This window comes from Crinia signifera, chromosome 2 (assembly GCF_055691185.1).
Source record: "Crinia signifera chromosome 2, ASM5569118v1, whole genome shotgun sequence".
In the NCBI taxonomy this organism is placed as follows: Eukaryota; Metazoa; Chordata; class Amphibia; order Anura; family Myobatrachidae; genus Crinia; species Crinia signifera.
This window is the reverse complement of record NC_139218.1, coordinates 253,350,330-253,363,280: the sequence shown is the minus strand read 5'-3', so window position 1 is coordinate 253,363,280 and position 12,951 is coordinate 253,350,330. Positions and strand designations below refer to the sequence as shown.

The window sequence follows — 12,951 nt, the reverse complement described above, 5'->3', positions numbered from 1 at the left end:
GCTGGTGATACCGATGCGTGGCCCTAGTGAGCTCCGTATCGCATGGCTAAATAGACTGCAGGAAAAGCACTTTTGACTAGTTTCCTGTAATGCATTTGCCATAGGCCAGGGGTAGCCAACTCCAGTCCTCGATAGCTACATACAGTGCACGTTTTCCAGCTCACCTCGCAGGTGCACAGCTGTACTCATTACTCACTGACCTTTTAAAAGATCCACAGGTGGAGCTAATTACTTTACTTGTGGTTCTGTGAGGAGACCTTGAAAACGTGAACTGTTGGTAGCTCTCGAAGACTGGAGTTGGCTACCCCTGCCATAGGCTATATAGCACATAGTCAAAATCTCAAGTGAAGATTGTACGGTTCTGGGCTTGGGAAATCGCATTGTCAAAATTGTCCATAGCCCCAATTGCACCCTGTGTACACAGTTTATATCCCATAATGTTTTGCTATCCACGCTCCTTACTAGGTTTAATCTATAATATCATTTCAAGGGAACACTAATTTCTAGATTGCAAAAGGTTTATAGACTGGTCTATAGCGCACTCAGCAGCCTCACAGTTGTATTTCCTAAGGTCCCTCACAAACCTTCACAAACACCATATACAAAAACAAATGGAGTTCAACTTATCAGGCGCTTGGAGTCTTAGGGTCCACTCAGATCTCTGCGAGGTATTCACATAAAATGAAGAATGAGAGCAAGAAATATTGAAGTACGTTTTTCACAGTGCACTCATTTAATATAACATACAGTACATGGAATATCCACAATCATAAAAACATATACATAAAAATCCTGAGATAGACGAATACTGAAATTACCGGATAGATTTGGAACTGATGAGTGCACTGTGAAAAACGTACTTCACTATTTCTTGCTCTCATTCTTCATTTTTATGTTAATACCTCGGAGAGATCTGAGTGGACCCTAAGACTCCAAGCGCCTGATAATTTGTACTCCATTTGTTTTTGACTAATTTCTAGATGCAATTAGAGATTTATACTGAATTTTCCAAATATCCGAGTTTACAAACTGTTTTTACCCCTTGAGTGCCAAAGTTGCTGTAAGATGTGAAAAATATCTGCTTAAGATGCCAGTTTTGGGCACTGTATGTAACTAAACTTCAATTAATTGACTTTCAATCATTTGCCAGCAATAACTGAAGTGATTCATATCTATCTATATATACTTCGACTATGGCCATGGCATTTTTATTGGATGGCACATTGGTGTTGAAACTCAAATTTGTGAAGAATACTGATTGTCATTATTTACACATGCTCTGTATGTGGGTGTTAAGGGGCATACACACCTTGAGATTTGAGCTTAGTGATGTGCGGTACGTGATTTAGTGTAGCTGATTTCCTGGTGTCTAGATCACCCATACACATGAGTGCTAAGCACTTGCTAGGTGATTTGACTAGATACATATGGAGCAATTTGTGCTTAATTTCTAAGCAATTTAGACAGTTTGCTTAGAAAATAGGCAAAAATCGCCCCCTGTGTGTATCCCCCCCCTTAGTCCTAACTTCTTTATGGTTTAATGCTACATTCAAAGTAAAAAAAATAATGTTGTGACCCTGTTTTGGCTCAGTGGACAACTGGCCATAGGTTACATTGGGGCAGATGTATTAAAATGCAAGGGTGATAAAGGGGGAGATTCTCTAAAAAATCTCCGCCGCCCACCACAATTATAATAATCGCATATGTTCTAACATATGCGATAATTATAGCAAAGGACAGCTCTTGTGTTAAGTGCTGTCCTTTGTGGTGAGAGTCGCCGGGTACCGGCGGCTCCCCCCTCCCTCCCACACCCGGAAGAGGATCAGTGCAGGGAGGAGGTCACAGGTCCGGGCAGCATAGCTCTGTGATGCCCGGACACAGGTGAGGGGGCGATGCGGGGGGTCGTTGCGGGGCGACGGTGGGATGCGGTAGAAGCCTATTGGCTTCTATGGGGCATCACCAGATTTTTCTGGCGATGTAACCCGGCGGGGGATGCTTACAGCATCCCAAAATGCGGTAAAACCCCCGATAATGGGGTTTTTACCGCATTTTTAGCTTAGAGAATCTCCCCCAACGAGAGAAAATGTCCAGCCAATCAGCTCCTTACTGCCTTTTTTCAAACACAGGCTGTAACATGGCAGTTAGCAGGTGATTGGCTGGACGTTTATCTCTCCTTATCACCCTTGGATTTATCTCTTGTTAAAGCTTAATATATCTGCCCCATTGTGATGTATACAATTGTACAAGTCTTCAGTAATCCACAAGCCGCTAAATACATTTATGTATGTTTTTTTTTTTTACTTGCTATAGTTATTGTGGTGATCTGTTTTGTATTAAACATTTGATTTATGTTTTGTTTCTTCACAGGGTGACATCCATTGCTGACAGACTTAACGTTGAGTTTGCACTAATCCACAAAGAAAGGAAAAAAGCCAATGAGGTGGACAGGATGGTGTTGGTCGGAGATGTAAAAGACCGGGTTGCTATTCTAGTTGATGACATGGCTGACACATGTGGTACCATATGCCATGCTGCTGACAAGTGAGTGAGCCAAGCAGTCAATAAACATGCATTATGATTGCTTCCTGTTAAATATGATTTTACCCGGTATTTTTTTCTCCAAGCATTCTATTAATTGCCTGTACCGTAAACTCAATTTGTACAGCTCTTAGCTCAGTGCTGGTTCAGGAAACCATGCTGCACTGTGGGTACCTTTTCATCCCACAACAAAGTTCCTTTTTTATATGGGCTTCATAGTTCTGCTAGCTGGGGACATCCGCTTTCATGGTATCAGTCAGTCTGGGCTTTCCCTAACATGGTCGCATATGCTGCAACCTGTCAGTGTGACTGCAGGAAGAAAATCTCCTGAATTGCTGTTTGGGCAGATAATCAGGCCCTCCACCACCTCATTGCAGCAGATATTGGATGCAACAGGGGGGGGCGGGGGCGGGGGGGGGGGGCGGCTTATTTATTTGCAGTTTCTTATATAGCGCACACATATTTCGCATCGCTCTACGGTGAATATTTGAACATTCACCTCAGTCCCTGCCCCACTGGGGCTTATCTATATTCCCTACCACATGTACACGCACACAGACATTCTAGGGTTAAGTTTTGTTGGAAGCCAATTCACCTACCAGTATATTTTTGGATTTTGGGAGGAAACAGGAGTTCCCGGAGTAAACCCACACAAGCACGGGGAGAATATACAAACTCTGCACAGTTTGGACCATGGCGGTAATCAAACCCATGACCTCAGCACTGAGACAGTAATGCTAACCATTACACCGCCGTGCTGCCCCATGATTGAATACCCCACTTAGGTTGTAAAGTACCATACAATCGTTACACACAGGACTTCAAAGCAAGTCACATGCTTACCTGTGCAATTATGTCGATCCATGTTGGATGCAATTTAGAACTCCTGGGAGTCTGGAGGCAATTGGCTGACGTATTAAATATCAATTGAGTATCATTCTGTACACCTGACCACTAATTAGATGGGTCTGGGTAAACCAATTCATCAAAATACAGATCGAGCCACTCTCCTATGATCTACTCCCATCACTCCGTCTGCTAACCTGCGCTGTCACCAGCAGGTGGACAGGGCGCCGGAGACTGTCGCGCTCCATTCTCAGTAATGGACCCACGCGCGTGAGATGTTCACACCTACTCCAGCAGCCACCAGATACTAATCATAATTTGCTCTAGTTTTGCTTTACTATTCAAGTACACTTGTAAAACATGCAGTAAAATGTTGTTCTCTTTTGTTAAAGGTTACTATCTGCTGGCGCCACAAAGGTTTATGCAATTTTAACGCATGGCATATTCTCTGGACCTGCCATTTCTCGGATCAATAACGCAGCATTTGAGGCTGTAGTGGTAACTAACACAATCCCACAAGAAGATAAAATGAAACACTGTTCTAAAATCCAGGTACTGAAACTAATGTAACTTTTTTCTGTCATTTAGATATCCAGTAATTGCTTTTTTGCATAATTTCTAAAGGAAAATAATGACACTTATTTTTGGGCTGTATCTTATAAACTGTACTGCGTTCAGTGCCCTATCAATAAGTGCGCCAAGAAACTAGATAATAGGTGATCATGGGATATAAGGGCACTTTCTGAGCAATAACCTTTAAGCATAGGGTTTAAAACACCCGTTACCTACTAATTATATAAGATAAATGAAACTCCAGGATATATGTTAATAAATTACCCCAATAAAGATTTACATTTTTAATTATAATTTTTTTTTTTTGTAAAGGCCCCCATACATTAGTCCAACTTGTCCTAAGGACAATTTGGACCTGGTTTCCCCCTGCAGCTCCCCGGAAGGGGGACACACGATTTGGCACTTGATGTGCCAAGTTTTGCAAATGATACATCGCATGCGATGTATCATTTGCAACTCCCGGGGAGCTGCAATGTGGAGCGAGCAGGGGGGCCGGGGACATCGAGGTGGCGGGCGGGGGATGCTGCAAGGCGGCTGGGGGGAGGGACGCACGCTGCTAGTAGTGCGGACGCTGCTGGGGACACAGGCGGCAGTAACATAGAGCCGGGCGGGGGGAGCCGGGAGCTGTCAGTACTGGAAAAAAAAAAAAGCCCATACAATGAATGGGCTTTTTTTTTTTTCCAGTACTGACAGCTCCCGGCTCCCCCCGCCCGGCTCTGTCACTGCAGCCTGTGTCCCCCGCAGCGTCCGCACTACTAGCGGCGTGTCCCTACCCGGACGGAGCATGACAGCAGCTCCCTGCTCCGGCTCCCCCTGCCCCCCTCCCTCGCAGGTGTCTCCCACCCCCCTCCCTCGCCGGCGTCCTCAGAGTCCCCACGGCTGCACATAAGATTTATCTTATGTGCAGTCGGTCCGACGTCCCAACTCTGACCCGATGCGCACGGGACCGCGCATCGGGTCGGACCGGGTGTCAAAACCTGCAATTTGGTCCGATTTCACTGCCCGATCCATCTGGATCGGGTGAAATCGGGGCCAAATCGCATAGTGTATGGCGGCCTTAAGGGATGAGTGCGTCCACAAAAGTGGTTTTCTTTTCTTCCGGATTTGACTGTTTCTCTAAAAACCATTGGACAGCAACAATGCAAATCATTCTTCTAAAATAAGATATTCAAGAAACAATATAATATCGCTCCAGATTGTACTTCAAAATGATCTTGGTGCGGGAATCCTCTTAACTTATTTTTGGGCTTTATCTTATAAACTGTACTGCGTTCATTGCCCTAACAATAATAAGTGTGCCAAGCAAGACCAAGAAACTAGATAATGGGTGAGCTTGGTAGATGCTGGTAAAATATCTGGACCCTCTTCAAAGAGACCTTTTAGGCAATGCTCAGTTATGCAAAGTGGGCATCGTCTGTCGCATGGTAGTACCCATGGGTAATGCTTAAACTTTTTCTAATTAATTTTCTCACTTTTGGGAATCTGTGTGAAATAGCAGCCGTGCATAAACTGAATCATAGGTCTAGAAGTACAACCATTGTTAATAGATAATGTGATATTGCTTAAGAAAACCGGTCAATAAATTAACACAGCTGAATATTCTTTGAGTACCTTTTGCTCTGCTTTCAAATGCTAAATAAGACTTCTCATTGAACACAATGTTTTGCAACAATCAAGCCATTGTAAATGTTCAAAGAAAACCATTATTAGAAATGACCATTCACTTCCAATATTTTTTGGAAGCACAGTATTCTAAAGCATTATTTACTATTTTTTTTAAAAACCCTAAAGCATCTTCCTCAGTTGATTTTGTAAGCTTTTCTATTGCCTATTAAGCATGGGGGTAATGTGCTACTACTCAACTTTGAAATAAGGGTCACTAGGTCCTACGGGTTTTTCTCCCTAATACAAATAGTGAAGAGGTGCCTGGTTTAAAATTATTTACGTTCATTTGGTGCCATATGTCTGTTGGATACAGAGCCATATGTACTAAGCTTTGAAAAGCGATCAAATGGAGAGTGATAATTGACCAACCAATCGGCATCTGTCATTTTTCAAACTCAGAATATGGCAGCTAGGAGCGGAGTGGCTGGTATTTTATCACTCTCCACTTTATTACCAAAGCTCGTCCTTTAAAAATAATTTTGTGTGCCACTATTTTGGCGATTGTCCATGCCAGCTTTTGAAAGCCTTTGATTTCAATCTTTAAGATTTTATCCACCATTCTAGGGTTTTAGAAGTGTTTAATGGTTTTTAGAAATTGTGTAGTTTTATATAAATAGAGGGACAGCATGATTACCCCTTTGAATGCCAACGTTGCTGTGAGAGATGTACAAAATATCTGCTAAAAATGTCAGGGACCAGGAGTATGACTCGCTTTAGTTATTGCCAGCAAATGATCTGATGTCAATTAAGTGACTTTTTGTTAATGCCAGCATTGCTCACAGCGACTGTTCTTTTTTTGGTGCAATGTTAACTAATATTTTTCAAATCAATGTTGGCACTCAAAGGGTTAAGTTTTTATGGTACAAGTTTGGTTAATACGTTCACTCTCCAAGCTTTAAGTCTTCCCAAACATCTGCTCCAAACGCCTATTTTCAAACATTCTGTAACGTGACTGAATTTGTTTGGTGCTTTTGTCTCTGTCCAAGCTTTGATGCAGCCCTCCTATTTAGTGAAGCCATTCCTTAACTCAAATTTTGTTGTTTTTAATATAGCAGTTTTGTTTAACATACCCTTATTTTTGATAACTCATTTACGTTGTAGTCACCACTTCTTGAATGACAATTATTGCAAATCTTCATTGCCACTTAATATAATTTTCAGCGACGAGCTACAACTTGGTAAAGGCTTAATGGGAGATCTTGAATGTTTGTTTCTTTTTACTACACTGCATTTAAAAAGGTATAACTTCATTTTTCTTTTTTCTTCATTTCAGGTGATCGATATATCCATGATTTTGGCAGAGGCGATTAGGAGGACTCATAATGGTGAATCTGTGTCGTACCTCTTCAGCCACGTCCCGTTATAAACTGTTGACACCCTGCATGCAACAGTCCTCTTCTGTTTCTTCTCTTTTAAAAAGCAAAATTAACCAAAAGCCCAATAAATAAATGCCTCTTGGCAGTTTCAGAAACTGTACGTTTTTCCCCATCTTTGGAAAGAGTGTGGCTTAGCAAGAAGATAGTGTTTTTAATGCTTTCAGTTTATGGCAGTGCTGAAAGTAGTCCCTCAGTCCAAACTGCTCGTACCTATGTTTATATTTAATAAAACCTTTTGTGGATGTTTTGGATACAATTTAATGGCTGTGTACTTGCACAAGATGATTTATGATGATAGTTTTGACACTTTGAATGTTACCTTCTCCAGTGAAAGGCTTTTGGAGATTTGGATTGTGTGGGAACGGTAGGGTAGGATATTGGGAGAGAAATCATATTTGGTTCTGATTGCAGTTCTTAAAATTAGCAGATGTTTAATTACAGTAGATTGTGCTCTCTGGATATGGGTAGGCTTATGGTGTTCAAATTATTGAACTTTAAATCCCTTTTAAAACTCCTCACAAAACTAGGCACTTTTTTATGCTTGGCTTATGTATATAATCTGACATTTTTACCAATTTACCTGACAACACTTGCAGTGGATCTAGGATGGGTTTTGTGAAGGCTGTTAAGTTCCCTACCCCTTTTTGAACTTCCCACTTGTGCAAATGCAAAGTTCAGCAAGGAAGGGTTTTAATGCCCCCAACCCCCCCCCCCCCCCCCCCCCCCCCCGAACAAGGCCTAACCAAACCAGAGTGAGGATTATCAGAGTGCAAGTAAGGAAAATTTTACTGACATTTTGGGTGGAGTTTAGTCTTTAAACATTAGTAAAGATGTACTAATGTACTATTGTGATTTTATGTCATGATCCATTTCCGCTTGGGCTTTTGCATTTCAAATGAACCAATCTCTGACTCCTTTATCTATTTATACTTTCACTGTTGACTTAAATGGGCATCAGGAGTGCAGATGTTTGTAAGCATCACTGAGACTTGTGACAGCTGCTCAAGAGGACTCCCCTTTCCTACCTAATAACCAATCATAAACCAGGAAAGTTCTATATTTAGTCAACACTATTGCAGGCAAGCAAGTATAGAGTATGTTTTTATAAATTTCCATATGTTACCAATGTGTGTTGTAAATGTATAATGGTTTGGTAATACAAGCACATGGACCACACATCTATGAGCCTTTTCCATATTGCCTCTCACTGCTGATTGCTCATTATAAAAAGCAATATTTCCCTCAAATGAAAATCTATTAAAGTGTCTTTTTTTTGTGATAATGGTGTGCATTGTTACCCTTTTGCCATCTTATGCCAGCTAAGTTATTTGAATAAGTTCTCTATGGAGAACACAGTTAACAAAATAGAAATTTTATTGTACCAAAGCTGAATTAAGTCAGAACTATACAATGCATTACCTCTTGTGTGTTTTTTTGTTTTGTTTCTGTGTTTGTTTGTTGTTGTTTTTTTTTCTTTTTTTTTTAAAGCATTTTTTTTCAAATGGGTGTCTGTTGCAATTCAGTTGAAAAAATACTATTTTTGCTTAAACATCAATAAATTGTAAGAGTTTTATGTGGACCAATTTTACCTTTTTGTGGTCGTTTTTTTATTATTATTATTATTTGTAATAGTAATTTGTGTTTTTGTTTTTTTCTTTTTTATAAATAAAGCTTGTATCCATAGTGGTTGCACATGAATACACAACCATCTTGAACTCTGATAGTTATGCTGCTTTCAGACTGGAAATGCTGGGTCGCAACTGGGGCTAGGACAGAGATCTGGCCCGGGAGCTACCCGGCATTGGCGCTAAGTGCTGTGTAAGATGGGGAGGAGGCAATACTAAGGTAACGCTGCTGCCTCCTCCATTGAAGTGAACGGGACCCGGGTCACTAGTTCACATTGCCTAGCAACCAGGGTTCGACCCAGGTAAAATCATTCTTTTTACTCGGTTCGTATTGCCGGGTTGCTGGACCTAGGTTTTTTCAAAAGCCCTTTCACAACGCAGTGACCTGGGTTGGACCCAGGTTATTTGTGCGGTGTGAAAGGGGTATTGCTTTGTTGGGTATTAAATTTTTTTAACACATTTCAATCACAGCTAATTTTTACACATTGCAATTTGCTGGCCTGCAATACTATTTTGGATTTACATATGTGACTGTTAGGGGGGTATTCAATCTACAGTACTTTTTTTTTATGCATCAGAATGCCTAAGTGGATGTATTTACAATCTGAGGGTCACGGCAGTCGAGCTTGCTCGACCACCGTGACCCAGTCCCGTTCTCGGTCAGCTCGACGAGAACATGCAGGCGGGATTCAATGTCCCGTCTGCCGGGGAGCGAAAAGGGGGCGTGGCCGGGAAGAGGCGAGCTGCAGCTCGTCACTTCCCGGCCGTTCTCGGCAGAACGAACCCAACAGCTAGTGATGTCGGGCTTGTTCTGCCGAGAAACCCTGCTCAATGCTGTCGGAAGACAGCATCGAATAGGGCCCGGCGAGCATCTCCCGTCAGGAGATGCTCGCCGGGGATTGAATATTGCCCTTTAAGTGTGCTTTTATGCAAGTATAGCTGAAAGTGTGGTTGATGGTCACAAAAACCCATATTCGCCACATGATGCTCATTAGCTATTTATAGACTCTCCTATTCTCCGTAACATGTATGGGAGACTGTGCAGTGCACAGTGTGGTGTATGACTATACACATTCACAGACTCGCTAAAATACCCCTCAAACTCTGGTGGTTGTGTCGTGCACCAAGCATTTAATATCCTCGGTCGACCACCCCAGAAATTCAACATGGTTTATAAGAAGGGTTAAACCTGGGTCACCCTGTATATAATGGGTGACCTAGGGTTTTTGTTAAAGTTCCATACCCGGGTTGAAGCCGGTTCAGACCCGGTATTGAGATCCTGGGCACGCAAAGGGTTAAGCTCAAAACATACACATAATTGCTGTATTCAGACTTTGGAGTATTTAGATTTGTTTTTCTTATCGGTATATTCTGAAATAATCAAACAATTTTGTGATATAGCTGGAAATAGAATGATGTTTAGCTGATGGAAGCTATATTGTTCATAGAAAAAATCTAAATTTAAAAGTGGAGAAGAACTAGCCTTGCTTCTGTATTGTCTAATTTGTCTTTTTCACGCTGTCTATAAATGAGCTTGAGAACGTAAAATTGCTATGCTAGCTATCAGAGTTTATTATTATTATCCTAGTTAGAATGGGCTAGCTGCTCCCGTAATACATAGACATTGCTTTGCTTCAATTAACTTTTATTTATTGATAAACTGAAACTATTGCTCTACCTTTGCAACAATGGCAAACATATGACACCAATATAAGCATTGATTTGTAATAATTCTGCTTCACGTAATGTAGCCTGTAATGTTTTGAAGTTTATTTTCTTGGGATGAGGAATAATAGCCTTTATATAATGGGATGTATAGCATGCAGCGTCTAAATTTGATTTTAGCAGTAAGGGGTATTTATGTAACTCAACAATGTTTTATACCTCAACAGAGAAGGTTTCCTATAAAGTAATGTTTTCATGATATGTCTGTGGAAGCAGGTGGGATAATCCGCAACCAAGAAAAACTAACTCGTCTGTACATCTTAAAAAAAATAATACAAGAAATACAAATAAACCTGACCTATTGGTGGTACTGGACTGGCGTTGAGAAACTACACATTTATACAAAACTAATGAATATTAGTTCTACATTAATATGCGCTTCTCTTGGGGTGTCTGCACAATTGGCACATCATTCCAATATTCGGTACTTATATGTTAGTTGGGCGCCCACTATAGTAAGTACGCTCATACCCCCACTACCCATGTCAGCATGGAGTTGATTTTATATAGTGTGGCGAGCGCAGCGTAAAACTAACAAATAGCTTACTGGGCACCCACCTGATTTTTGGCAATGAGGCTATGCTGCATTTCAAATCACTACAGGTGTGTCCTCATTTCTTCAAGCATGTTTATTTTATTTTTTTGCTAAAAATGCATGTTAGTTGCACACTAGGGTGCAATAGTAGACTCTGCTTTAATAATCTGATATGACACTTGACTATGTGTGACAATGTACTGTATAAGCTGAGTTTTTCAGCCCTTTTTTTGGCTGAAAAAGCCCTACTCTGCTTATACTCGAGTGTGGGTCTGGGCAGGCATCTGGAATGCCTAGGGGCCGGCTCAGGGTCACAGACGGTGGTGGGTAGGCAGAAAAGGCTGTGGTATTGCGCTGCCTTTGGCAGGTCAGTTCACACATATGCTGAGCCTCTGCAGCGTGATGGAGCGCTGGAGCGGGTACCTGCAGAGGGACGGGCGGCTGGACGCTGCACAGAAAGAATATGCTGGTGTGACGATGCGGCCGCTGGCAGAGCTCACATAGCTATGGCAAACCGGATTACAAGCACAGTGTGCAGACTGCAGATATGCGGCGCGTATCTGCATTCTGCACACTGTGCTTGTAATCAAGTTTGCCGTAGCTACAGTATGTGAGCTCTGCCAGCAGCCACATCGTCACACCAGCATCTTTTTCCTGTGCAGCGTCAAGCCGCCCGGTACATACTGTACTTACAGTATTAAAGTGGATGCGAGGAGGGAGCAGAGGAGGTCTGGGATGGCTGCCACTGTCAAAGATGGCTGCCGGTCCTTAAGGAGTGCTGCTGCGCATGCCCAGACAGAGCAGCTCTTCCCATGGGCCTTTTCGGAGTCTGAGACTTGTTGGTCGTGACTCCGTGAAGTGTGCTAGTGCAGCCAGCCACCTTCCTTACCTTAAGTGCAGGGGTATATTTAAAAAAGTAAGTTTTTTTTTTTAAATAAAGATGTGTGTCCAAGAAAATAAAAATATAGCAGACTGTCCACAGGGGTGGATTTATTAAGCCCAGTGAACTAAAAATGGCTGGTAATTTTTCACCAGCCAATCAGCTACTAACTGCCAAGTTACAGGCTGGGTTTGAAATATGAGCGTTAGGAGCTGATTGGCCGGTAATAAAGTACCAGCCACATTATCACAACACCAAGCTTAATCTGCCCCAACTGACTGATTAATGTAAATAAATGTGCACTGCGTTGTCACAAATTGAGAGGGGGGAAAACAGAAACCACCAATCATAATGGTAACTGTGGGCCAGATGTGTCAAGCTTCAAAAGTGATAAAATAAGAGCGGAACAGCCAGCCAATCAGATCCCAAATGCCATGTCACATGCTGTGTTTGAAAATGTGTCTATTAATGTCATTTTATTGGTATTTATTTTTGAAATTTACTAGTAGCTGTGGCATTTCCCACCCTAGGCTTATACTCGAGTCAATAAGTTTTCCCAGTTTTTTTTGTGGTAAAATTAGGTGCCTCGGCTTATATTCGGGTTGATTTATACTCGAGTATATATACCATGGGTCTTCAAACTGTGGCCCTCCAGATGTTGTGAAACTACAAATCCCAGCATGCCTTGCCACAGTTTTAATAGCAAAACTGTGGCAAGGCATGCTGGGATTTGTAGTTTCACAACATCTGGAGGGCCACAGTTTAAAGACCCATGATATATACAGTAGCCGCTTCACCTTTTTTTTTTAATCAAGTTCTGCTCTGTATGTCGACTCAGTCATACACAGATACACTGATGTTCTATATCAGATATCATTGTGACCATGATGCATTTTTTGTTTAAATGCACAATCTCTCTACGTGTGTAAAAAAAAAAAAAAAAAAGTCAATATTAATAAGGCACAGTGTTAGTGTGCTCTCTCATAAAAGTTTTTTTTTTTTTGTGGTGGTGTCTATAAGGGAACACCAAATGGTTTTTACTGCATGTACAGACTGAAATGTGCATGTACAGACTGAAATGTGGATATCTCAGTCCTTGTCCAGTTGACCACATGGTTTTACGTCAAGGAAGTTGAAAGAAAACAAGTGACTATTTGTAGCACACATCTGCACTATTTAGGGGGAGGG

General features: G+C 41.6%; 1 protein-coding gene across 2 annotated transcripts in view; it reads left to right on the top strand.

Annotated features, from left to right (window-relative positions):
• The window catches only part of PRPS2 (phosphoribosyl pyrophosphate synthetase 2), a 54,328-nt gene extending 45,742 nt beyond the window's left edge, over positions 1 to 8,586 (top strand). For both annotated transcript variants that reach the window (XM_083174313.1, XM_083174314.1), the window contains exons 5-7: positions 2,368 to 2,541; positions 3,777 to 3,936; positions 6,896 to 8,586. In XM_083174313.1, the coding sequence (XP_083030439.1) occupies positions 2,368 to 2,541; positions 3,777 to 3,936; positions 6,896 to 6,988 (427 nt within the window). In that variant the 3' untranslated portion in view covers positions 6,989 to 8,586. The remainder of the gene's footprint in view (positions 1 to 2,367; positions 2,542 to 3,776; positions 3,937 to 6,895) is intronic.
• Positions 8,587 to 12,951: the final 4,365 nt, after the last annotated feature.